At 43.8% G+C, this 26,867-nt stretch overlaps 1 protein-coding gene across 4 annotated transcripts in view; it reads right to left on the reverse strand.

Annotated features, from left to right (window-relative positions):
* Erc2 (ELKS/RAB6-interacting/CAST family member 2) overlaps nucleotides 1-26,867 on the reverse strand; it is an 875,988-nt gene that overhangs the window by 393,295 nt on the left and 455,826 nt on the right. For all 4 annotated transcript variants that reach the window (XM_050158253.1, XM_050158252.1, XM_050158254.1 and 1 more), the window contains exon 12: nucleotides 5,164-5,299. In XM_050158253.1, coding sequence (XP_050014210.1) covers nucleotides 5,164-5,299 — 136 coding nt within the window. The remainder of the gene's footprint in view (nucleotides 1-5,163; nucleotides 5,300-26,867) is intronic.

The following is a 26,867-nucleotide window of genomic DNA, read 5'->3' on the forward strand; positions in this document are numbered from 1 at the left end:
AAAAAAAAAAAAAAAAAAAAAAAAAAAAAAAAAAACCTAACCTTGTTGCATGCATCGGGGAAGGTAGGGCTCACTCACAGTCCGATGGAAGGAGGAAGGACTGGGGAGATTCTCTGTTTTCATTCAGGCCAGAAAGGACCAGCATTTGAAGATGATCTTGGCTACTTTACAGCTCTTTAGCCTTCCATCCCTTTCTCTTTGGCCATGAGCACACATACATCTATAAAGTTAAATCAAGAGCTCTCTTCCTACTGAGTATGAGTGTTCTCCTTTGAGAAACAAGGTGTTTTCAGACAAAAAGGAAAAAAACCCTCCAGATGAATACTAAACCGTCAGCCCTCTTCTACAGACACAATGAGCTAGGTAAGGTTCGTTCTAAGTATCGTTTAATACCAAAAGAATCCAGTGGGATAGAGTACAGGCTGGGAAACAGATTATAAACCAATGAGCAATTCGCATACAGATGTGCGAACGCCCAGGTTGCACATAAAAATTCACACTGATGACTTACTTTGGACAACCAGAAGATCCCACAAGCCTATATACTCAGTTTCGTTAGAGCAATGCTCATTAGAGTTTAATGGCTTGTGTCCTCAGATGAGGCATGGGCTCCTGAATGCCTTACAGTCCTTCCCCAAGTTACGTGCACAACTAAGGCCCACTACGGCGGAAATCTATCAACACACCCACACTTGCTTTTCCTATAATTTAAAAATAGGTCTCCAAAATTTGTCTCTTAACACATGAAATGATTACCCTCAGTTATTCAGTCTTTCTGATACCTGCCCCTTCCTTAAGCAGAGTGAGTTCTCCAACCCTCTAGTCAGCCATATGCCTTGCCAATAACCGGAAGTGGAACAAACACCATCAGGTCAAGAAAAGGCCTACGACTTCTCCAAGTCTGGTCACTCTCCTCTGCCCATGCTGATGTTAGAGACCAGTCTTTCTTCGCCTGAGCTTCAGAATGAACACACACAAAACAGCTGCCCCTACGGATGTGATCAAGTAGGACAGACGCCCGGCAAAAACAATCCTGGAGCAGCGAAGACCCTAGGTCAACATGCAAATACAGAACAATACAGCATGAGTTCTTTAAAGCCTGAGTCTGGAGATGGTTGTTACAAGGCAACTACTAACCAATACATCTCTACCAGGCATCATCATTTTTCCCCTAACATACAAACCCATCTCTTGCATGTGTTATTAACCGAGAGAGACACTGAAGGTAGTTGCCACCCCTGCCATGAAATTATAAGAAACAAAAAAGCCACACGTCACATCTTGCTTTGACTTATAGTAGTGATTCTCAACCTTTTAATGCTGTGACCCTTTAATACAGTTCCTCATATTATGGTGACCCCTAACCAAAAAAAAATTGTTTTTGATTCTACTTCATAACTGCAATTTCGTGACTGTTATGTATTGTAATGTAAATATCTAACATGCAGGCTACCTGATAGATATGTCATGCTTGTGGAAAGGTCACAGCCTCAAAGGGATCACAGCCCAAAGGTTGAGTACCACTGACCTAGAGGCTCCAATTTTTACCTTTTGTTATTGTATTCTAGAGGGAGCAGAGGAATCCCTGAGTGAGTGGAGTCCTGAGTGCTATGTGTGGTTGACATAGGCACAGCCATGTGAAGGATTTCATAGCCTCATCAGGCTCAGAGGGAAGACAACGCCTTCCTCTGGAGACCAAATCTCAGTGTCAAGTATGTACAGAACATGCCCACCCTGGTGTTAGCCACCTGAATATTTATGGCCTGGAGACTACTCCCCTACAGAGACTAGTCTCGCTGAGATTAACTAAACCTGTCTCCTTGATCCAACTGTGTACCATAAGCCCTGCCTCCTTGTTTATCTGTATTTAATAACCCTGCCTTCTTGTCCAGCTGTATGCAATAATCCTGCCACCCTACTCAACTCGATGGAATAAACACACCGAGCTTCCAGGATGCTTCAGTTGCTCCAGCAGAGAGACCAGGTCACCAGAAGTCAGCTATCTGTTCATGTGTCCATCTGTCTGTCTTCATTTATTTGACACCCCAGTTAGATACAACCCTGGAGCCATTCTGGACACAACAATGCCCTTGTTTAAACAATAAATGGTAACTCTTTAACTTTGTCATTAATTTTATGGATCTCTTTCAGCTCAGCATATTCTGTCTGTCTCTCTCCCCTCTTTCTTTGTGAGTGTGTCTCCTTCTCTGTGAGTGTGTGTGTGTGTGTGTGTGTGTGTGTGTGTGTGTGTGTGTGCTGCTTCCTCCCATCTTTCTCCTAATAGAGTGTCACTATGTAGACACTATGTATCCCAGACGGGGCACTTGCAGTCTTCCTGTCTCGGTGTCCTAGTGCTAGGATTACAGGCCTACGTGACCCCAAGCCCGGCTCTGAGTTCTTATTTGAAGCCTCTTCCAAAAGTTATTACTATTAGAGCAATGTGCTCATAACCTATTTCTAGATGCCATCTAGCTGGCTGGGTAAAATCAAGGCATCAACTGTCACAAACCACCAGTCCCGAACGGATCAAATTGGCCAGTGCCAAACTTTCAACCACACCTTAACCAACCAAATAAACCAAGTCCTGGCTGACACTTAAAGACGAACATAAGAACAGAAAGTACTTAAAAGAATACTAATATTAAAAATGAAGAGCGTCTAGAAAATTCCATTCTCAGAAGGCAGCAATTACTGCATCTCAGCACATCTGCTGAACGATTCAGGCAAGGGGGAGATTCACTCCCTATTAACCTCAAGCAGAGACACTTCCATCTCAATTAATTGTGACTTCTTTTTATTGCATTTCAAATGTTATCCTTTATTTGGGGTGGTCAGGAATGCAACTGAGCAATTCCAGACCATGTTATCTTTTATGAACTGGTCTACAAGGCAGTTATCAAGGCCCCTTAAGAAAACACAGCTATACAAAAGTTCATGGGCCAAAAACAAGACATTAATTTCCGTAACTAGATGTGTCCTAAGAAAAGAACAAATTGCTACACAGAGAAAAAGACAAAAATGTATATGCTCAATGCAAACCAGAGCACAACCATGTAAACCCTGCACATAACATACAACTCTTTTTCTTATTATAAGTTTTTCTGTGTATATGTGCATATGTGTGTACATAGGACATGGTAACCTGCAGGCGTTGGTCATTTTTTCCCCCATGTGGGTTTCAGGAACCTATCTTGGGTTATCAGGCTCAGCAGCAAGTGCATTCACTTGGAGCCATCTTTCTGGCCCCAGGCAACTCTTTTTCAATGATTTCTCATCTTTTCTTGTTATTTTAAAGACAGTCAGTTATCAGCATTTTTTTTTCTGAGCACAGCCTGTGCCGGGAATGATTCCGAGCTCTTGAGAAACTCCAACTCAGCTCTAACAGTGCTCTGGAGCAGAAGCAATCAGTTCTCCTGTTAAGACCAGGACTTTGAGAAGGTAAGTTGTCCTTCCAGGAATACTCCGGCCATATATTTTAAAGTGTGCAATGTAATCCAGAGCCAATTAAGGAATAGCAACAATAATCCCCTCAATGGAAGTTCTCGCTCCAAGCACTGGGTATTTTATGGTTTATACTCGAACTGTGCCTTGCTGTGCCAAGCAGAGAGCATAGCATCCCACAGGAAGATGGAGGCAGAGAGCACAGCATCCTGCAGGGGGTGGAGGCAGAGAGCACAGCATCCTGCAGGGGGATGGAAGCAGGCTGTTCCTGCTGTTGGGATATCTGAATCCAATCAGGCTGTTGCTCAGGTGGCATGCAGTGGAAATGGGATAACAGCTACCATACAGAAGGCAGCACAGCCTGGAACACTGAAGCAGATAATGAAAGGCAACTATGACTGCCATGTTCCTCTGCCCTCATTTGTGGAGGACAGGAGGACCTGGAGTCCTTCAGAATCTTTTTGTGATCTTTTGGTGACTACTAATCACAACACATGTAAAATGACCAACATTGCTCTGGGGAATAAATGTGAGAAATACATTTTTTTTAAAATGTGATATATTTAAAAAAAAAAAAAAAACTACAGCGCTCTTCAAATTTTAGTTACTATCTCATTCTTTAGACTTTGACCTAACATCTGTGACAGAAGAAAGACTAAGATCCCAGTTCTTAGACATGACCTGTCAAGATTACTGAGGAAGCTATGGGCACATTTCAGCCAGAACCCATACTAAAGTGGACCCGCGAGCAAAGAGGACCCAGTGTTAGCTGTCCTCTCACGTCTAGGCCAAGCATCCATGCAAAGGACACTTGACTAGAACTGGCACCACAAGGCACGTCTAAGACAGAGAGGCACCGAAAGTAAGAGGAGCTAAGAAACCTCCGTCTGGGATGGGATGCAGATTTTCCCCACATTCCTTCCTTGGAACAGTTATTCATTTCTCTTTTGGGCAATTAAAAGGATGAACTATGAGTACACACTAAAATTATCTACTTCTATCTCCAAGGAGGAAACCAATATATAACTGCAGAAAGACACTAACTAATAAGCAGAATTTAACATGAACTCAGGCCAAGTTGAACTCAAATTGCTCTGGTTAAAGACAGGACTAGAGTAAATAAAAGCACTTCAAAGTCAATGTCCTGCTTCAGCCTGAATGTTTTATTGAGCACACGGGGAGAGCTCTGTCCCAACACGGCTATGGTTAATGAGAAGAGATTGCTGTTCTGGTCTATCAGTTGCTTTCCAAGGTAAGACTATCACTGAGAGATAACTGTACCCACTATATTCAGACAGAGTAATGATCTCTTTAGGAGCCCCGGTTTTTGTAAACTGATCAGAGGAATGCATCTGAATGCCTTTTCTGATAAGAACACGCATTCCCTCCCACACACCTTGAACACAATTCCAAAGAGACTTGACTTGCCAACCATGTAATTGTAGCCCTTACCTTTTAAGGTGAGATACAGGAAGGAAGAACCTCTGTGTAGCAATTTCAGGACTTTCCAAACTCAACTCTTTTTGAACATTATTCCAGAAATGATGCTTTTTTTTTTTTAACTGAGAAAGCCTTATTGAATTCCCTGGGATTTTCCTGTTAGTGCTGGAATCAGGGCAAAGTAAGGCCCACCATTGCTGTGCACAGATTTCTGCAGCACTGGCTACAGCAGACAGTCCATCTCTAAACATTTGGGTATTAAGAAGCAGAATGTAGACTTACCTGCAAATGCTGTGAGTTGTCGACCATGCTATCTTCGCGCCGGCGGACTTCTTCTAATAACTGGGCATTCTTCTTCTTCTCCAGCTGTTGGTTGTGCTTGAGGCTAGCCACCTTCTTATTCTGATCTTTCATATGCCTGAGAAAAGCCAGCAGAGTGTGGTTATATTCAACTATATGGAAGGCATGCATTGTCACAATAGATTCAAGAAGGACTTAAGTGCAGAATGCCTTGGCACAGGCTTAGGAAAACCAGTGGTTCTGAGAACCCTACATCTATTCAATCACAAAACTGTGGGTGCTCAGCACCCACAAATGGCAGGTGTCACAATGGCACTGGGATGTCAGTGGTGAATAACAAAGGTGTAATTGTCATTTCTAAGGAGCAGTACGTTCAGAGGGAACATAAATACTAAAGATATACAGTTTGGGTCTCCTAAAGCTGAAGGAAGTAAACAGCATGCCATGAGAGATGGTGGCATGCATACAAGGACAGACAGCAGATGGAAGGAGATGAAGTCAGACACTGTGGCCACAGAAACAGTTTCCAAAGCATATCAAAGAATTCCACCAGGAGGAGCAACCCAGGGTATCTCCCCCAACAGGGCAGCTCCCCAGGTAGAAAGACATGTGATACAAGACAGAAGAAAACTTGACTTCAGGGGAAACAGAGGGTTACAAGAAGACTCCACGGGGTGGAAGTGGAGTGAGGAAAGAGGACTCCAAAGGCTAGTGGGCAGGGCACACAACATCCACGGGTCTGGGATACCGCTTTTATTTCCTGCAGAGTAGCTGCTGTTCTCATTATTATTGTTCTTTTGAATCCTGTTCTTTTTCTGAAATATTAATCCACTACTTTGACTTTTAAAATAACAACCCAGAGTCTCTAATCAAATACATTGTTAACACATAGCTCAAAATTTTTAGCTAAATACAATGCATATTTATTTACATTGTATTTAGCTAAGGCCCTGATACAGTTTCCAGTGGGTCATCCTGACATGGAGTGTCAAAATGGTAAGGACAAAGGAAAGGATAGGTTAGGATTACATTCCATAGATGTAGGCTGCCATGTCCACAGCAGATATTATAAATCTAATCTAATACCACACGTGGCAGGAGAGCAACGCCAAGGGCTAGGGACTGGGGCCATGAAGAGGAAGCTAGGGTGTGAATCCTCGACATCCTTCCAAGTGCCTTCTCCTGTGTCCTCGGCACTCCTGCAGCAACCACTGTGGCTGAGCCCTGACGCCCAAGCCCAGCACACTGAGAAGCACTGACGAAGAGAGAACTAGATGATGAACAGCAGAAGCGTCGACTGAACCATCGCATGAAGGTAACTCTCCGCCAGTCGTTCTTCCTTCAGTCCTCACAGAATGGTGTGCTCTCCACCTCCTCCGCTCCCAGAAAGTCATGCCGTAAACCTGTAGCTCACCACTTTCACTGGACTAGTTGTCTGGCAAGAACCGAGAACCCTACTGTCTCTGCACCTCCAGCTTGGAGAATGCAGGCACACATCACTACACCTGCTCCTCCCCCGTAGGTGCAGGAGAGCTGAACTCAGGTCCTCGTGCTTGTTCAGCAAGTGCTTTGCCAATGGAGGCACAGCCAAAGCCTGTAATTGCTTCACTAGAGAACACTCTCAGAGAAAAACATAGTTTATACCAATGCATACCGTTAAATAGAACCAACTGCTAAATGCCCTTATCCAAGCACACACAAATAGAGTAGAGTCTGGTGGCAAGTGTTTGCATGAAGAAATGGCACAGCATTCTCTGAGTATTCCAAACACAAAGACCCCATTTCTATGGATATGACAATTTTTAATAGACGGATGGATGGATGGATGGATACATACATACATACATACATACATATAAACATAAATAGTTACATACACAGACAGACAGATAACATAGCTACATAGATAAATAAATTCCAGACTCCAGGTCTTTTAAAGTTGTTCTTCACTTCAAATGAGTAGCTAAGAAAAATGAAGATCTGAAGATCTGTGGCTGCAGGGCAGGACTCTCTCCAGCATTTTCAGCCATTTCCTCAAACACTGCTTTATTGAAAATGCAAAATTTGACAAAAAAAAAAACCTGATTTCAGGCAGGAGGTAGCCAGGTGATAAGGTTGGATGGCAGGTGTTCATGTGACTATCATCAGCTACAAACCCAGTACACGCCTTCCCTGTGGATGTACAGTGACCTTCAAATACATTTCTGATGGCTGAACTTTATTCTGAGTTGCCAGGAAAACTAATAAGGAAGAGGAAGGTTTCCCTTTGGTGGGAAGAAGGAAGCAAAGCGCGGCACTGGTACTGCAAAGGTCAGTCGTCTTTGGGTAGTAAAGAACTCGCCACTCAAATGTCCCTCAAGAAAGCCAGTTCAAGTGGTACCTGGAAAGTCAGGTAAAGGAGTCGGGAGATGCTGCAGTCCTAGGTCCCTCAGCTAAGACAGGGTCTGCTCTGCACAGAGCATGGCATTCAGTTAAAGCATGACCACTGTGAGCTTTTCTGGGGTGCTTGCAGCTTCCCATAACCACATCTACAAGAAGCTGCCAGGCCCAATATCTTCCCCCTCTACAGAAGCAGATCCACACTTAATAAATCAAGGTGCTGAACTCAAAAGAGTCTTCTAGTGTCCCCAGTGTTTGGGAGGCAGGTTCTACAGGGCTGTAGACTCCCCACTCTCATTCTAAACTCTTTGAGGAGAATGTCATTTGTGTCTCTTTTCTAACTCCCGCCCACTAGAGTAAACCTGCAATCCCATGGGGCTCACTTAAGGAGTTTTGGTCTCCAAGGACTTGCCATTCAAAATGTACCTAAGATTCAAAATAAAGACTAAAGAGATTGGAAGACAGTTCAGACGTAAAGAGTGTTTGCTCTGCAATCATGAGGACTGGAGTTTGGACCCTGACACTCACGTAACAAACTACGCATGCCATGCATGCCCATAACTATAACTCCAAAGGGGCAGTGAAGACAGGGGGATTGCCAGGACTTGCTAGCTTTTAGCCTAGTCAAGAAAAGACAGGAACCAGGTTCAGGGAAAGCGAATAGGCAGAAAGTGATACACACGGACGCTTAACCTCTCTCCTGAACACACACACACACACACACTCTCTCTCTCTCTCCCTCTCCTCCCCTTCTCTTCTCTCTCTCTCTCTCTCTCTCTCTCTCTTTCACACACACACACACACACACACACACTGAAGCTCACAAAAGCACTTGAACACAAACACAGTATATTCATGAAAACATTTTTGTCGAAAATAGAAATGGAAATTTGAAAACTTCCGCTTGTCCATTAGAAGGAAATTGACTGAAGAATTGAGTACACTGACAGAATGGGGATCAGGCTAGCTAAAGGATTAAGGCCAGATGAGAAAGTTCCAAGACTCCAAGACATTATAAACAGGCACAGAGAGCAGCAGGGTGATACATACAATCTTAACTGTTTATGTAAATATATAGCCCATTTGGAAACACAAAAACATAAATGGGAAGCTCTGGAAATCTCACACTGGTCTACAACAACTGCTACTAAGCTAGTGGGGAAGAAAAACAAGTATGAGAATGGGATTGGGAGAAAGGAAACTCTGTGTGTGTGTGTGTGTGTGTGTGTGTGTGTGTGTGTAGTAGGAGTACATGCAAGAAATGCACTGATAGACATTAGACATAAAAGGCACAAATCAGTGACTTCTGCCCAATCAAAACACGAAGCATTGCCCTCCCCGGCTGAGGAGTCACTAACTTCTACTTATCTGGAGCATTTCACTCCTTCTTGACTTCACAGACATTGTACTGTGTGTGGTCTTCCTGTCTGAAATCTTCCCTGGGCACAGAATGATCAGAGTTGTCCATGTCTTTTTGCATAGGCTCCTGTACTCTGTATGAGTGTTTGCACATGGGTGTGCATGCCCACATGTCCATGACTGTAAATGCATGTAGAGTCCTGAACAGATTTCCGGAGTCGTCCTCATTCACCCGCTACCATATTCATTGAGACGGAATCCCTCATGGAAACTAAAAGCTGGGCCACACAGCTAGTATAGCCCGCCATGCTGCTCTGAGTGATCCCTTGTGTCTGCCCTTACGATGGGTGCTGGAACTACATAGAGGCTGCCATGCCTGTCCATCATGTATATGAATATTGGAGGTCCAAACTCAGATCCATGTGGTTGCATGGCAAGCGCTTTGCCCGATGAGCATCTCCTCAATGTACAAACATATCTGTGTGTTTGTGGTTTTACTCCTTCTTAGATCAGGTCGTATTCTGTTGTCTGAATATTGCTATAGTTCCATTATTCACTTCTTATCATGGATAATTAGACTATCTAAATCATTTTACTGTTATGAATAAAGTGGCCATAAACTGTCTTATACCAGACTTTTGTAGAAATACACTTTCATTTCTCTTGAGTAAACAACCAACGCACATTCAGCTAGGAATGAAAACTGGCAAGAATGACCCCAGTGCAAGCCCATTTCTAGAGCCCATGGACCGGTATTTTAAGTGTATCTGTGTTGTGCAGTGACTAAAAACATTTTTTTTAGAACCAGATTTTCTGGGGTGTCATCATAAGTTTCCCACTTTCTAGGAGGAGCAGATATTCAATGTCTCTGTGCCTCAGTTTCTTCACTTAGAAAATGTGGGCTCCTAATTGTATCTTACTCAAAGGTGACCGCGAGGAGTTGATAAGTCAATCCAGGCCGTATGCTTAAAACAGATCCGGGCACGCTCTTTCTCTGCTCAACTCTCAGCTTACAACAGAATGTCATCACGTCGTGTGAAACTGCACACACATATTTAGTGTCTTAGTTCTCACACATGACGGGTGTCGTGACCGCCTCACACAGTGGCTGTGGAAGGCATCAGTGGGAGGTTTTTGTTCTATGCTGACCTGCCCTGGTACTTCCTTTCTGATGAGTTACACTCCAGGCTGGCAGCCACACTGAAGAAGACCACGGCAGCATGGGTGTGTGAAGACACTGAAGGGAAGCCATGTGTAGACGGTCACACACACACACACACACACACACACACGTGCGCGCAATGGAAGCTAGCAGTCTATACTATATGCAGAATTTCTGATCATAAATGCTTTGCTCTTAACCACTGAGATGGTCCCACTGTTTGGTGGTTGTAAATATCATTAAGTATTTTATCACAGCTATAAATTTGAAAGGGCTATCACAAATATTCTAAGGCTATTCTTACAGCCATGACAAAGGCGTTATATGTTGCAAGCAGGATCGCTCCCACTGCAGCTATTAGAATCCCCCGTCCTCCCAGCAAACATCCGTGAAACAAGACAGGGGGCGAGAGTGGATGCGAGAGCTGGTGCCTCTAGTGCCCTTCTCTGGGAACATCATGGCATAAGTGTGCCACCGGAGAGAGTCAAGCCTATTATTTACCCACTAATGACCAATTGCTCAAGCTGTGGACATCTGACAAAAGGAGACTTCCGAGCAAGCAGACCACACACAACTGTAACAGATGCAGAATTAACTAACAATCTTGGCTCTTATATCTTACTGTTTGCCCTCCCAACAAGTTATGGAATTCAATAAACACAGGCTGAAGATGGCTGCCTCGGGGTGGCTTTCCTCAATGGGAAGAACTAAATTTAAAGGCGTTCCATTTTATGTCATCCTTACCTGAGATCAGATTATGTGCCCTGGCCTCTCAGCCCACAGAGGGAAGCAATTCCCCTTCAGGATGACCCAAAGCAGAGACCCCTGCCTTCTTTGCCCGCCCAGCAAGTATCTGGCTCAGGGTACTATGGCTCCACATATTCCCTGGGGCCTTGATCCTTGTCTCAGAGCCAAGAAAGCAGAAAGCCCGTGAGATGGGACCCTTGCCCTCCATCAGTTCCAATGCCATGACTGATCAAAGCACCGTCACTTCCTGCCAGGCCTATTATGTCCTTCTTGCCTCGCGACTCTATTTAAGCTCCTCACCCACTTCCTTTCCAAACTTCGTTGACAGTTTCATGCATGTATTAATCCATAAACAATTTTCTTCACCCCCCTCTTTGCCCTATCTCATCCCCCGCTCATTCTTCCCAGTAACACCGCATCTCACCTCTCTTTTTCTCCTCCTTGCCCCGTGTGTGTCTGTGAGCATGTGTGTGCATGTGCACTTGTGTGCACATGTGTGCCCACATGTGTCTTTGTTTCCTACTGATCTCATTCCAGTGGCTACACTACTGAAGAAAATGGTGTTCCCACCGCAGCACCATTATCTCCTAGCAGGGAGGACTGAGACTTCACGGGACCCTTTCCCATCCATCATGAAATTTGGCGGGGAGAAGAGAGGGGAGAAGGAGAATATGAATATGCCTTGCTTTCTCCTTTTCTTCCCTTCAATTCACCGGCACCCTTAGCCTAGGAGATGGGCAGGTCCTTCCTTCTTAGCTAATCCTCTCTAGAAATTTTCTCTAGACACACATGGGGCAGGGTCATCCTTTCCAGATCGCCAAGAAATCTGTTAATCTACTCAAAGTGACAAGACTAGCGATCACTACACTAGATACTTAGCCATAAAAATGTTTTTTAAATTTTAGACCAAAGCAGAATACAAATGAGAATTATTGTCTGCTGCTGATACAAGGGCAGCATGAACTGTTAAAAAAAAAAAAAGCACTTTAAAAATTTAGACCTATAATCCAGGGGGTATGGTAAAACCAACCAACCAACCTGGGCATTGTTTTCTTAATTAAATTCATATTCAATCAATCATTGCAGAAAACAAGGGCTCAAATCACTGAGATACTGTGTGATGCGTGGGGAATATAAGCCATATGTCACCTACTTAACCTATTAGGAAAGTCCTATGTTCTTGTCCCTTTCACAGATGAAGAAGCTACCCAAAGTTGTGGAGCTAACAATGTCAGAGCCTCAGCCTGGTCCGGTTCACAAGCTGTTCCTTGGGGTCTCTACACCATGCCAATCAAGTAGAGAGAGCATTGTAGCATTCTTTTTTATGGTGCCCTGCTTTCTCCTCCCTCGGGCGACTGTAGCAAGGTCTAGGAAGCAGACAAGGCAAACCTCCCGACACAGCCTGTGTTCTCTGTTCCAGTCCCCGTAAGCAACAGTGAACTGAACAAGATGATCCTGGGCGTCAACTTGATGGGGTGCTAGAGAACTGGATGCCCATGAGGGGGCAGTCCCAAAGGTAAACTATCCATGCGGGGGTGTCCAGATGCAGGGGAGGGGACCTCAGTGTGTCAGCCTCACAGTGGCAACAGCGTGATGAACTGACGACCGGCCAGGAAGCCACACACAAGGCCAGCAGGCACCTGCAACCTTCCTGTAACTGCCTGTTCTCAATATGATCGCCTTCCAGTTATAAAGTCTTGTGAACCAATCTATTCTCTTTGGCCAAATTGTTTCTTGACTATAATATTCTGAAATATTATTGTCTTAAAGACTTTTATTCTAGTTGCACATGCTAACTAGAGGTAAGGACAAGAATGACAAAAATGAGTGACAATAAAATCAGATTTTAAAAAAGAAATGGGAGAGAAAGACAAAGAAGCAAAAAAAAATGTTTATGTCATTTAATGGCTCCTCTGAGGATGGAACTTCAGGAAGCACGGGTAAACTCAAAACAAGGCAAAGCCGAAGAAGTTAAAGCCCCCGCCATGTTCCTACTTCCTATCTCCTCGGGCACACCGTTTCCTTCTCAAATAAGAATAAAAAATGGAATCTGAACATTTAAAATCAAACATTCAACATAATTGCCACAATTCCAGGGAGCATTGTATCCTTCTAGAAGCCTGTACCTCTGCTGTTAGACACAGGAACATTAGGGCCAATTTGGTGGGGTGTCAGCTGTATTTACAGTTTGGGGTAATATAAAAACAGATGGAAACCGTGAAAATCGACTCCCAGGAGGCTGGTGTCAGAGGAAACCAGCATTCCACAGTCTGGCCCGAGGTTGGGGCAATCTGCCCAAACAATATACAATCAGAGCAACCTCCAAGCATAGGGGCACTTGGACTGAGCAAGACCTGTTTTTAACTGCATCTGATCTGGAACTGGACCACAGCAGTTCAGACATAAAGCAGGGGTATAACCGGGTAACAATCTTACACGATGGTTTTTCAAATGAAGTAGAGAAATAATGTGTTGGAGTTTTGATTCTCTGCTATGAGAAATCAATTGAAAAAATGCTGTTAAATAATAAAACCTCTCTCTGTGTTTTCGGAAGTCGGAGACCATACGAAGTGCTGTGCTAAAGGCTATAAAAATATTTCTGCTGAATGAAATAGCACTCTGACATGGAGGAGGATTTTATCCCCACTTTACGCATAAATAAATGGAGGCTTGCAGAGGCGATTGGCCACATGTCATTCGGTTTCTAAGTCGGGAGTAGAGAATGTAAGCCATTGTTTCTGGGATGCCAGAGACCACAGTCTTATCTGCTGTACTACAGCAACAGTAAAATACGAGATCTTGGCCACAAAAGTGTACAGAGCTTACTAACCAGGCCTAGACACTCACTTGGGAAAGTTAACCATCTTTTCCTCTATGGAGGAAGTGAAGCACCAGCCTCAATACAACCAGTTGTTCTATGTAAACATTGGAACATGTGGTCTCACTAAAGTGTGGCTTATTAGGCTATCCCCAAAATAATTTGGACTGGTGTTAAATTAGATATACCGAGGCACAAAAACGTTCCCATGAACCTATCATCCGCAAACGGTGAACGGTACTCGGCTATGCCCTTACAGCCTATGTGGTTTGGTAACACAAGCGTGGTCTGGCCGGTTGAGACCAGAACATCATCCTGATTGTATTTCTCACCTTTAGCCTTAAAATGGGGAGAATGGAATTCTGAGTTCATGCCATTTGCTGGCACAGTTCTTCCCTGGAAGCTGTCTGTTGGCTGGAGGCTGCTCTTGTTCCTTAACAATGCACCAAGTTCTTCCCATATGGTCCTTTGTCCAGGCTACAATATGGAGGTTTAGTTGCTTTGGTTTGCTTGTTGGTTTGTTTTTAAGCTTCCAGGAGACTCGCTCCCTCCAGTCTCCTGGCGCCTCATATAAAGTCATGTGCACGCTACACGGGTACCCACGTCACATGACAACACATGTACAAGTGAGTAGATGCTGTCACATTTGTCATATTCCATCCTCTGGATGTGAGACACAGACACTGGCCATACTCAGGTGGGGGAAGGTTATAAGAGGGTGAGAGTATTATGGGCTAGGGATCATGGGAACCTTGTGAAAACTCTGTCTCCTTGTACACTACTCACTGGAATTATGTATGGAGATGGCCCTTTCTGTGCTATAATACAGTAGCTATTCGCCCCACATGACTACTGAATGTACAAACATGGCTACTAAATCTACATAACTACTTTTGTTTGTTTGGCTTAGTTTGTTTTTTAGAGACAGTGTTTTTCTATGTAGCCCTGGCTGTCCTGGAACTCACTCTGTAGACCAGGCTGGCCTCAAATTCCAGAGATCTACCTGCCTCTGCCACCCCAGTGCTGGTATTAAAGAACTACTTATTAAATATCACATTTGATATTTTAACTTTAAACAGTCACAGCATACTAGTGGCTAGACAGCACACTGGACATTAACTAATGCACAAATTACATGCTAATTTTAAATCTTAGTTGTTGTACTATGCTATCAGAAGTTTTGCCACCTTTTTACTGTTAATTTTAAACAATTATCAGGAACTGTTTGCCTCAGTGTCTACTCAACAGAATTAACTTTCCATTGTTCCAAACTTCTTCCAAACCATTTACATCAATACAACCTAAAGAATCTTAAAGGTCTAAGTGGCGGCTGAGCAGGAATTACAGTAATTTATGCACTCTCTGCTTTCCCAAGTAGTTATCCCCATGGCAACATACTACAAAATAAATGTCTGCTCTTTTCCACTCTTCTTCACATAACTCAAACCTCGCTTGGTCTGATGCGAAGGAGTAAAACACCACGTCCTCTGAGACGGCCTCGGCATGGCCAAACAACTTCCAAATCTCACCACAACGCCACTGTCTCAGAGCGCCATGCTCTGGTTTCCAGGCAGTCTTCTAGGACCACTAGTTCAAGATCTGTCCATAGTTAGAAGCAAAAGCGGGAAGAGAAGAGGAAAGTGGAGGCCTGAAACCCTGTGGGTCCTGAGAGCACAGACATAAACCGCGCTTACTTAAGGCCACCGTAGGATTCCTCGAAATGTTTAATATAAAATTACTGGGAAGCTCCGAAATGAGACAGCACTGAGCCCTCACTGCTTTCTTTCTATTTATTTATTTATTTATCTTTATTTATTTATTTATTCATTTATTTAAAATTTCTGTCTCTTCCCCGCCACCACCTCCCATTTCCCTCCTCCTCCCCCAATGAAGTCCCCCTCCCTCTTCAGCCCAAAGAGCAATCAGGGTTCCCTGCCCTGTGGGAAGTCCAAGGACCACCCACCTCCTTATAGGGAGCTCACTGCTTTCTTGACCAAGACTGCTTTGACTTGCTGAGTCATCTGAAGCATCAAGCCTGAGAAGATCTTCAGTCAACTTCATAAACCTGACAGTGTACCGCTCCATAAGTCTGCCCCGTCCACCACCAACAGTGCTGGCTACTTAGACATTTCTTTAAACCTTGGTACCTTAAATACGTTTGCAATTTTAACTGAGCAAGATTCCAGGAAATCACATTTCTTCAGCAGATTATGACTTCATATTTTAAAAAAAAGAGTATGTAATACAAAGGTGATCATTAAAGGTATTTTGGAGCTGGCAATATAGCTCAGTGGTTTTCTAACTGTACAAGCTTGATGACCCAGACAGGTGGAAGGAAAGAACCTACTCTAAACAGCGGCTCTCTTACTTTTATATGTACTATCTATGATTTGTGTACATCCACAGCAATAAACAAAGGAGTAAGTTTTAAAGGATACTTAAAATAAAAAAAAAAATCAGCATGAGATTCACGACAAAGGCTTAGGCCCCTGGCTAGAAGCAACAGAACAAGCATATGCAGCTTCTTTTTATACATGAGGAGACATCCAGTCAGAGGAATCCACCAACAGGCACACTTTTATTTGGCTGCTATAATCAAGACCTTCAGGCCTTCAGGGATCTGCCGAGCAAGCTGGGAATTTACCAATTCCTAGGGTTCATCAACTGAAAACACTTCCAAGGTCTTCCCTTTGTTGGACACCCAAGCAAGAAAATAGCCCCATCTGTTGTGGCCCAGGAATTTGTTACTAACCAAATGATGGTTAGCTCTGACTGTCAGCTTGACTAGATTAAGAAATACCCGGGGTGCTGGAAGGCACATCTTCAGATGTATCTGTGAAGACAGTTCCACACAAGATTGACTAAGAAGAGAACACCTGCCCCTCGTGTGGGTAGCACTACCCCATAGGCTGAGGGAGGCCCCAAATGAATAAAAGGGAAAACGAGAAAAGAAGCTGCATGTTAGCATATTCTCTTCCTGCTTTCACTTCTGCTGAGGTAGGAGATGAGGCCTCTCAGTGGCATCATGAGCCATCCTCGCCTGCCTTCTCCACCATGATGGATTCTATCCCCTCAACCCGTGAGCCAGAAGAAATCCTTAAGTAGCTCTTGTCCTGTATCTGGTCACGATGGTGAGAAGTACAATCAATACTCCAAGAATTTGAACACAGCTAACTTTTAATCTTTCCTTAAGAAAGCACATCCCTCACCAGGATAGATAGATGTTGGATGCAACATGTGCCTTGCTCTTGCTAGGATGAAACTATAGGGTCCACATAGACTCTAAGAGTACCAGGCTAGAAGTAAGCCTCTGATAGGTCAAACGAAGAATATCAGGCTAGAAGTAAGCCTTTGATAGGCCAAATGGAGAGTGGCTTAGGGTCTGAGAATCTGTGTTCACACCTTAGATTGGCAACTTATTCATTGAAGAAGTTGGAACAAGCAAGTTAATTTCTCTTTTATAAATATGTTATCTGTGAGATAGGATATGGATAGTCACATACTATGTAATCAAAGGAGAAATAAACGAGTTCATGCACAAAATGTATAATTCAGTGGGGTTCATAAATGCTGTTTTAAAGTAATTTTAATGACAGAAAACACTAATGATATCCTCTGCCCTCCTCATATCCGGGCTAGTTGACTTTTGGGTGGTAGATACCTACTAATGACTGAAAACTGTTAGACCAAGCTGTTGGAAAGAGAGTTCCCATCCTCTAAGTCCTGTACCCCAAGACTCACACTGTGCTATGAAGATGGCTATTTCAAGTCCTGTACCCCAAGATTCACACTGTGCTATGAAGATGGCTGTCTCAAGTCCTGTACCCCAAGACTCACACTGTGCTGTGAAAATGGCTGTCTCAAGTCTCATAGTATTCCAGATTCGATGTTGAAATCTGAGACCTCGGAGAATGCAATGGGACAGACACAGGGAGTGAGGGCTTTGAGAAGACGCCATGTGGTATCTACAGCATCGTGAAAGCAATAATGACATGGAATGAAACATTTTCTGTTGAGTTCAGGGAACAGACTTCTACTCTGCACTGTAAGTTATAACCACTCACCTCCCAATCGTAAGATATTCCCAGGCAGCTCTCAGTCTACCTGCCCCTTATGGGAACTGATGCATGCCTAAAGTTCTAGATGTTTCTATGATTTCTCCATCAAACCACTGTATATACATGGGCGACAACAACCAGAAAACGTCAAAGGCTGGTCCAGGCTGCCATTATTTTATGGAGATTCTAAAGAACAGAGAACATAGATCACCGAGCCTGTGCAGGAACCCATCTGTGTCTCCTGATGAGAGTACATAACAGACATCATGACTCCCCAGTATGAATTCTTTTTTCTAAATAAAACCATCATTTCATAAGACACAATTTTCCATGCAAGAGCCATCATAGGCTCGTTCACTCTCTGCCCACCCTGTCTCTCACTCCTCTCTTATAAGACACATTAAATCTCTACAATTCCCCATACCTTTTCCAGTTCCTACCCAGATAGCAGGGCTTCTAGAGCTTGTAGACGTGATGTGGTCGAATCCATAAGAATTTAGTTCTGCCTAAAATCCACAGTGCAGCCACCAGGGACTCCCACTCAGGTTGGGAAATAAGAAAGCATGTATCATTTTTACTTCAGTGTTTTAGGATTAGGCAATGCTTATGCTAGACACAACATCCAATTTGATCCTTCCAGCCACCTTATGGCATGGCAATTACAGTGATGCATTGCTGAATGACGTAGAAACATCCTGAGATATGCAGTCGGGCAATTTCGTTATTACGCATGCACCATATCTAAACACCCATATATATATTCTCCAGGCAATTACGCACATGAGCTTCAGAGTGTATTCCATCAGGTGTGAAGTCCAGCATGAGTCAGCATCCCATTCCGTGCCACATGACTGTTCAGACCAGAATGATGGCGCTGAGATAACTCATTCGGATGTTCTTCCAGGTAGAATCCATGCCGGGATGCTACATTCAACAATTCATGTCATTGTCCTTGCTTTCTGTCACTAATTTCCTACTGCCATAACTAGCCAGGATAACTGCCTCCACTGCAGGTGGGAAAGCCCACTGCTTAACGGTAAAAGTGTTAAAAACTGCCACTGTCACCCTCCAACACCTGCTTGTGTTGAGACGTGCAAGCTTGTCCCATACCCATTTCCTACAACATAGGACACACACGTGTGGGTTTCATAGCCTCTTTCTAGTTTAGCTCTCTCCTATAAGCCTAAGCCATCTTTGTGAAGGCGCCTCGTCTTTAGGCACTACACACCATCTGAGGCTCTGTGAAGGCAAGCAGAGGAGGCCTTCTACAACATCAAAGAACCCATTTATGCAGTGAGCGGCTGGGCACTGGGAGGTGACTCAACGCTGTGCAGGGTTCCCATGGGAAAGTGATTAGTGACTGTAGCTCTAACCTCATCAGAAACGAGAAGGAACGAAAAGTCAGATCGTATCCACTGCTGCTCTTATGCCAGCAGCAATAAGTCATGCTCAAATTTTACCCTTGTAAAAACCCTCAATAGCAATTATTAAAAGAATATAAATACCTAAGATTTCAGATAAAGTAGCAAAGAGGAATTCCTTTGTAAAAAGTGAGTCTCTTAATCTCCCAGCACCACAGTCTCACGCGACCCACTGCAGCTCCACTTGCTGGTGTAAATCTCATTCATCTTCTTGCATGTTACAAAATCAAAATTCATGCCTCAAACAAATTAGAAAAGCAAGAAGAATGTTCCTGTTTTTCAACTGATGAATTAAAAACTTCTATAAAAATCAACATAACAGAACCCTTGGCCGTGAGGAAGGCAGCATTCTAGCCAACGGTCTGTATGTGGTCCTAGGGTCCATGTGTTAACACTATTTCCACTACAGCAGCCTTAGGAGGTGAGGCAGAAGATGCTATACCCATGGGTACCATCCTTCTGAGGGAGTGAAGGCTGTTAGCTCTGGAGAGGATCTGCTATGAAAAGATTCTTGTTCTCTCTTGCCCTTCTGCCTTTAGCCATCAGATGACACAGCAAGGAGACCTACATTATAACAGATGTCAGCACCTTGACTTCTCGACTGTGAGAAATAAATGTCTTCTCATTACAGAACAGTTACGGTATTCCACCACAGTGGGAATAACGCTAAATGATTTGGAAAATAAGGAGCTACAGCCCTAAAGCTTTCAGAACTCAAGTCCTACATTGCTTTTCTTTTTAATGAGATCATTTGAATGTTTGTAAGATTTTACTTTCTGTGTATAGATGCTTTGGCTGCATGTATATCTGGGTACCGTGTGCGTGTCTGGTACACAAGGAGGCCAGAAAAGGCCATCAAATCCTCTGGAACAGAAGTTACATCTAAATATGAATCGTTTAGAGAGATAAGGTTACTTTTCCTCTCTCTCTCCCTCCCTCCCTCCCTCCCTTCTTCTCTTACTTCTCCCCCTTTCTCTTTGTTTCGCATTCTCAACATGGAAGTGAATGAAAAGGATTGTAGCTTCCCTAGCCATTGGCATCTACATTTTTTTTATGGTTGTGTGGCTAAAACTAATTAAGTGAAAAGTCCTGGCAACACCCAAGAACATGATAGCCCATAAAAACAAGCATCATTACCTGGGTGACTGCACTGTCGGGAGTGGAATATTCTATGATACAGAATTACAAATCTCTGTGAACCAGGAGCATTTCCAGGCCAATTAATCAATGGAACTTTTCTATGACAACACATCTTGATTGAGCTATTCACATGTGAACCCAAAGCAGCAAGGACTAATTACAAGCTTCAGACCCGGGCGGTTTGCTGAATGCTTCTCCTCAGGCCATTAAAAACACCCGGACAAACTCAGCAAGAAGAATAAATTAACTATAGAAAGTTATAGTCATAGAAAGCAATTGGTCAAAGCATGTGACCTTTGCACAAGAATGATGCATATTTATTTGACACCCTAGGCTCTCCTAGACTTCCCCCTTTGATAGGTCAGTGTAATTCCCACTACCAATAGTGAGAGATATGTGCTAAAAATGAATAGCTGCTAACTCCAGCCATCTGTGCATTCCTGGTACAAACAGAATTGAATGTCATCACTACCCTATTGGATTTCTTGGTAATGCTCTTTGCTGATAAGAACTTTGAAAAAAAAAGTTTTCTTTTTCTTGCTCATACAAAGCCTTCCCATCGCCCTTGCAACATAAAGAAGTCCATTCTACTCTGAATCCAGGCAGCCCCTAAGAGGTGGGGTGAGATAAACCCATGCTTATCAAGATAACTGTTTCCCCACTCAGTATAAATTGAGACAAAGTATACCCAGACTCGAATGATTAAAACGTCCAGATTCTTAGCAGGCTAGCTCATTACTTTTCATCCCTCTCTTGCCAGTCCTGAAAGCTAAGTAGCTGTCCTGTCTTAAGAGCCTGCAGCTATCACTTCTAAACAACCCCTTTACCCAAGGACTAAGCTAAAATAGACTTAATTCATTTTCCCTTTATGAATTACTGGCTGTCAAAATTTTGAGAAAGGTCTTGAGCTCTAATGGAGACCTTTAAAAAGAAAGATCATGTGCTAGAGAACCCGAGACAGTACGCTGGGGAGTCAGAAAAGCTGGGTGACTGGGAAGCCAGCAGTCAGAGAAGGGAGATATATAGGTCTTTCTCCAGTGTTTACATATGAAAGGAGATGCTGGTTTGACTTCATCACAGCCAGTGGCTGCAGAATAGAGAACGTGCCATTCCTGGGCCTGGCAGCGCTATGCGCAGGTCTCTGGGCAGCTAGCTCTTCCACAGTGAGCCACCTTTCCAAGGGCACCATCACCTGCCCCTTGCGGAGGGGACTTTCAGCTCCACTTCCGAAAACTCCAAAGTCCTAATGATCAGGTGGATCACCCTTACTCAGGGGCCTTCCAGAAGGCTGTGGTACTTAGGATCCTCCCTTAGGTGTGATCATTAGATCTAATTTTATATGACATTCGATGACAGAACTGCTAAAAATATTTATTAGCTTGGCTAACAACTAAAGAAAAAAATGGTAATCACAGCTCTCCGGAGAGGCTCTTTACATTCCTTTTTATAGCACTATAAAATGAGGTCATACCCCGCACATTCAAATGGGCAAATTATCTGGCTGGAAGTGGCTCAGTCTGAAGTTCAGTACCTCGATAGACAAAAGCAGCTAAGGGGACGTTCAAGGTCAGGGTTCATTTCAAAGACAGTGAGGATCTCACCCAAAGGTAGGAACCCTTTACTTCATGTGAATGATTGCAAGTGTGAGCGTGTTGTTTAGGGGTGTGGTGCTTGGTAAGCTTCTTATAACACTACCTGTCGCACCCACAAAAAGCAATGTCAATATAGAGCTATCAACAGATCATTTATAAGCAAAACGTATTTAACTTATAATAGTACAAAACTCTTAAGAACCTGACTTTTAAACTTTGACCTTCATTAAAAATACTACTAAGTATAAGACAGAATTTTGTAACAGAACACATGAAAGGTAAGTAGTTATTGCCAGTATACAGGAAAAAGTAAGGAGTTAAACGAAGGTCTAGTATCCACAACACATAAAGAGCACAACTCAACAAAAGAAAAATAAACAGTTCGATTAAACATGAACAAAAGATTTCAAAATACTTTCATTCGAAAGAGGATATACAGTGGCCACTGAGACCATAGAACTACATTGTACATCATTAGTCATTAGAGAAAGCAGGTCATAACCACTGCATACACGGGGATGGCCACGATCAAAAAGGTGGATAACAACACGTCTGGGTGGAACTGGGGTGAATTCATGATGATTATATGTCACTGTTGCAGACATAAAATGGAAAGGCACTTTGGAAAATAATTTGCTGTTCCTCGGAAGTTAGTAAGAATCACCACAGACCTAGGAACTCTGCTCCTCCACCCCACTGGCTAGAAGATCCCAAGCTACTGTTTTCATGGTAGTTAAAAAGAGGAGACAGCCCGGAAGCTGATCAAAGGAACAGGGCACAAAATGTGGTGTTTCATGCAATGCAACATTCTTCATCGATAGACATTAAAAGTCAATCAACAAACACTGCATACACGCAACGCTGAGTCTATGAAATGTCCAAACACATAAACCCAGAGGGACAGCAGAAGAGTCCGCAGAGGCTGGAAAGCAAGAGGAATGAATGGGACGCAGGTGGGGGCGGCAATGCTAACTGCGCACGGGGTTCTTTTCTGGGGATACACTTTTAATTCCAGAATTAGATAGTAGAAATGGTTATATAACCTTGTGAATCTAGGAAGACCGGCTTTTAAGGGGTTAATTTTGTGTTATATGCACTGGAACTTTTAAAAAGCATGCATACTCAAAATAAAACAGAAGTCCTATAACCTCTCAAGCTACCCCAGGAATTACTCCCGCTAAGGAGTTTTCATTAATCTTTCTAGAAATATGTTAGGCATGGTGTAAACATAAGCACGCAAGCCCCTCTAAAATGACAGAGCACAAATCTCTAAGATTTACAATCCGCCTTGGGTATCAAGCCTGTCAGGACCACGGTCTGTGGCATGGAGAGAGCGATGTCAGGAGAGAAGATGCTGGCAGGAACCTAAGACCACCCTCCGGAGAAATGAGGATCTGCGCCTTTCTGGAATTTTCAAACAGCTCTGCCTGGATATCCCACACACATATCTTAATATACTCCAAACTAAATCTCCACTGCCCCACACCCAGAGCCAGAATCACTTCCCCCTTCCTCCCCCCATCTCCATCAGTCATTCCAGATTAGGAGAAAAGAAGACTAAACCCCTTCTTCCTTGCACGCCATACACAGAGGATCACTAGGCTCGGCTGTGTCATTTAAATTAAAAAAAAAAAAGTCTATCAAAGTAGCCTCTTTCTTTGTACCCTTTTTACTACCATCTTACGGCGTGACACTGAAGTAGCTCCCATCCGGTTTCTGGTGCCAATCAAAGTGCTTAGCTTTCCAGCTTCCCTCACCTCCTCATCCATCCACACATGTATCATCAGCTAATATTCAGAGCACTGACCATGAGCCAGACACTGAGAATACAAAGCTGGAGAGGGAGTGGTATCATTAGACACCTCAATGTTTCTAAGGAAGCACGGAGGCAGGAAATAGAATGAGGTGCTTCCTACAGGAACATTAAGTATATAAGAATGCAAGAGAAACCCCTGCCTCTTGTCTACTAGAAGGTAATATCCAAAATGGGAATTCAATGATGAACAGGCAATGAGAAGAAAAAGAGCATTTGCATTATGTTCAAAAAAAGCACATTTCAATGCATAAAGACAAGAAATGGCTAGCAAGTGCAGGAAATGAAAAGAAATTCAATAGAGATGGACACCATTTATAAAAAGGGACTAAGGAAGGGGTCATGTTCCATACCTGTGATATTAGTATGCAGGAAGGACAGAGGTAAAAAAGTCAAAAGCTTGAGACCACTTAGAGATACATAGTAAGTTCTAGACCAGTCTGGGCAACATAGTAAAACCTAGTATTTAAAAAAGGGGGGGAGGAGGAACAGCCTGGAGAAGTCTTTCAGTGGGTAAGAGTATTTGCTGACCTGATTTGAGATCCCAGCATCCACATGAACAGGTGTAGGCCCAAAGCAAGGTAGCGTGGGACAGAAGACTCACTAGGGCTTGCTGGCTCCCACCATAGCTCCAGGTTCAGTTAGAGACCCTCTTTTTAAGGTGATATTTCCAAGATTGCTAGAGCAAGACATCTAAGGTTCTCCTCAAACTTCCTTCTGTGCACATACACCTAGACACAATCATGGACCACACTTAAACGCACACACTTTTTAATTTAAGCTAATCTAAACATAAGAACGAGTTTTGTGCCTACAATGCACTAAGATGAGACCTGAAATCAACCAGAATCAAAATAGGACTAAAGTGTGAAAATCTTGTGTGCCAGGTGGGGGAATTGTTGATAGTCTATCCAGTGTAAGACCAGGACCATAGGAACGTCGATGCACTGAACGCTCTCCCTGGCTTTATATGGATTAGAGTCAGACTGACTGTAGACCACTGGTTCTCAACCTTCCTAATGCTGTCAGCCTTTAGCCTCATGTTGTAGTGACCCCCCCAAGCATAAAATTACTTTGCTGCTACCCCATAACTATAATTTTGTTATCAACATCTGTGTTTTGCAATAGTGGGGGGTTGAGATCCACAAGCTGGGAACCACTGTTTTAGAGGCTCCAGCCCACCACGGTAGGCAGGAACGGGTAGAACAGGGCAGCTCACAACACAGCAGCTAGGAAGCAGTGAAGTGCGCCTGTGTTGACGTCTTTCTACTCTTCTCATTGTGACTCGAGGCTGTCCATGGCACCAGACCACTCACAGAGAAGGACGGCTTTCTCTCTCTGGAAACATGATCACAGACACACCCAGAGCATCCTTCCGTGGCCTCTTAGGAGCTTCCCATTCCAATCCAACTGACATTTACAACAAAGTGCCATGACGATACACAGAGAGCAAGCAACCTAGTGTGTCTGGATGCTCATGCCTCTTGCTCTCCGAGAGCCTGGGATCAAAGCCATGGTGACCTTGACTAGATTACCAGTAGCCTCAGTAAGTCTGGACTTATTCATTTATCCACTGCAAATTAAATACTTTCTATGGAGTTGCTATGGTGATTAGAAAAACTAAAGAACAAAAACGTTACATAGAGCCTGGTCCAGGGAAAGTATGTAATGCATGGTGACAAAGTTTCGAAGAAAAGCACTTAAAATCAAAGTTTTACAAAATTACAACTGAAACTATGGTCCAATTGCACTTGAAGATAAGGTCTTGACAAAGCCGCATGTGTTTTTAAACATCACGAAACTTAGTTGATAGCTCCTGAAAAGGGCCTACAGACAGCAGCTAACATTAAGGATGCTGAGCAAAGTGAAGTTGCTCACTCCGCTCACAGCATCTTCAAAGCCTGCAGAAAGGCCAATGTCTGTGGGAGAAGAGGAGGCAGAGCAAGCAGACTGACAAACAACAGGCAGCAGAGACCTCCCACTCTCCCCAGCAGCCCGGACGGGAGAAGCCGGCACAGACCTTTTCCATCAGGCAACAGACAAAGTCATTAAAGCTTCAAAGTTTAAAGTTTAAAAGTTTAAAAACAAAACAAAACAAAAGGCCCCAGCTCTGTAGGAAGAAGAGCATACAATCTGATGGCATGATACCTGCCCTCTGACCTGAGGCAAAGACGAGGACCAAGTGACCGCACAGTCGGTCACTGCCCTTCCCTCTGCACTGCCAGCCCTCCCCCTTGTCTCGGGCAAGATCAAGGCAGATGCAGACATCGCACCGCAGAACGGCAAGCTCTCCTCCAGAGTTGTTTTGTTTTTACTTTGTTTTGTTTTCCCAAAGGAAAATCATCATCTATCACACCAGAGGCCTTCAGTGCTTTCCAGTGCTTTATGCTACAGGGGATTCTCTGATCACACTGTGTGGGGCCATGTAGAACTGTCCCAAAAATGATTCCTGGAAGAAGCCGAAAACCCCTCCTAGAAATACATCTTTTCTCTTGGCTGCCTCCCCAGAATCCCCGCCGGGAACCATCTTAAGCAAGCAGGAGGATGGATGGCCCAAGGTCTTCCCCCATCCCTGCCGTTCATGAATCTTGAAGCGGGTCCAGAGCTGATGACTGCCTTCTACAAAGATGCTGCCTCCATGGAGGCCACTCGCCAGGCCCATTCACACTCACTTCAGAGAGAGGAATTTCACATTCCTGCTCAGGAGAGGGCAAGGACCAGACCTACAGCTCGAAGAAGACTGCTTGGAGTGCCAACACAAACAGCTTCTCGGCTTCCATTGTGAGCCGCTTTCATCAATGCTCAGGATCCTCTGTTACAGAAACAGATTTCCACCCCAAAAGAAGCACATTAGAGAAGTCCCCACGGTTTCTGGGGTGCTCGGGCCAAACCAATTCATACTAATACAAAAAGTCTTGCTGTGGGATAGGACAGAGTGGTTAGACGCTGGCTCGGGGAGAGAAATGGCCGTATGTGAAGGCTGTTCCACAGCTGGTAGCCGTGTAAAAGCGAGACAATTACTTCTAATCCTGAGCCTCGGTTTCCTCCTTGTAAAAACAGGACTGGTGACGTCATCTTTCATCTTGCCATTGCTATGGGGGAAGCAAGAGATAAGCCTTGCAGAATGCAGAGCACTGTGCCTGGCATCAAATAGGTACTCAGTGAAGGCTTCCTTAAGTTCTGTTGCTATAACAGCA

Source organism: Alexandromys fortis, unplaced genomic scaffold (assembly GCF_014885135.2).
Source record: "Alexandromys fortis isolate MF-2015 unplaced genomic scaffold, M_Fortis_MF-2015_v1.1 scaffold_106, whole genome shotgun sequence".
Classification (NCBI taxonomy): domain Eukaryota; kingdom Metazoa; phylum Chordata; class Mammalia; order Rodentia; family Cricetidae; genus Alexandromys; species Alexandromys fortis.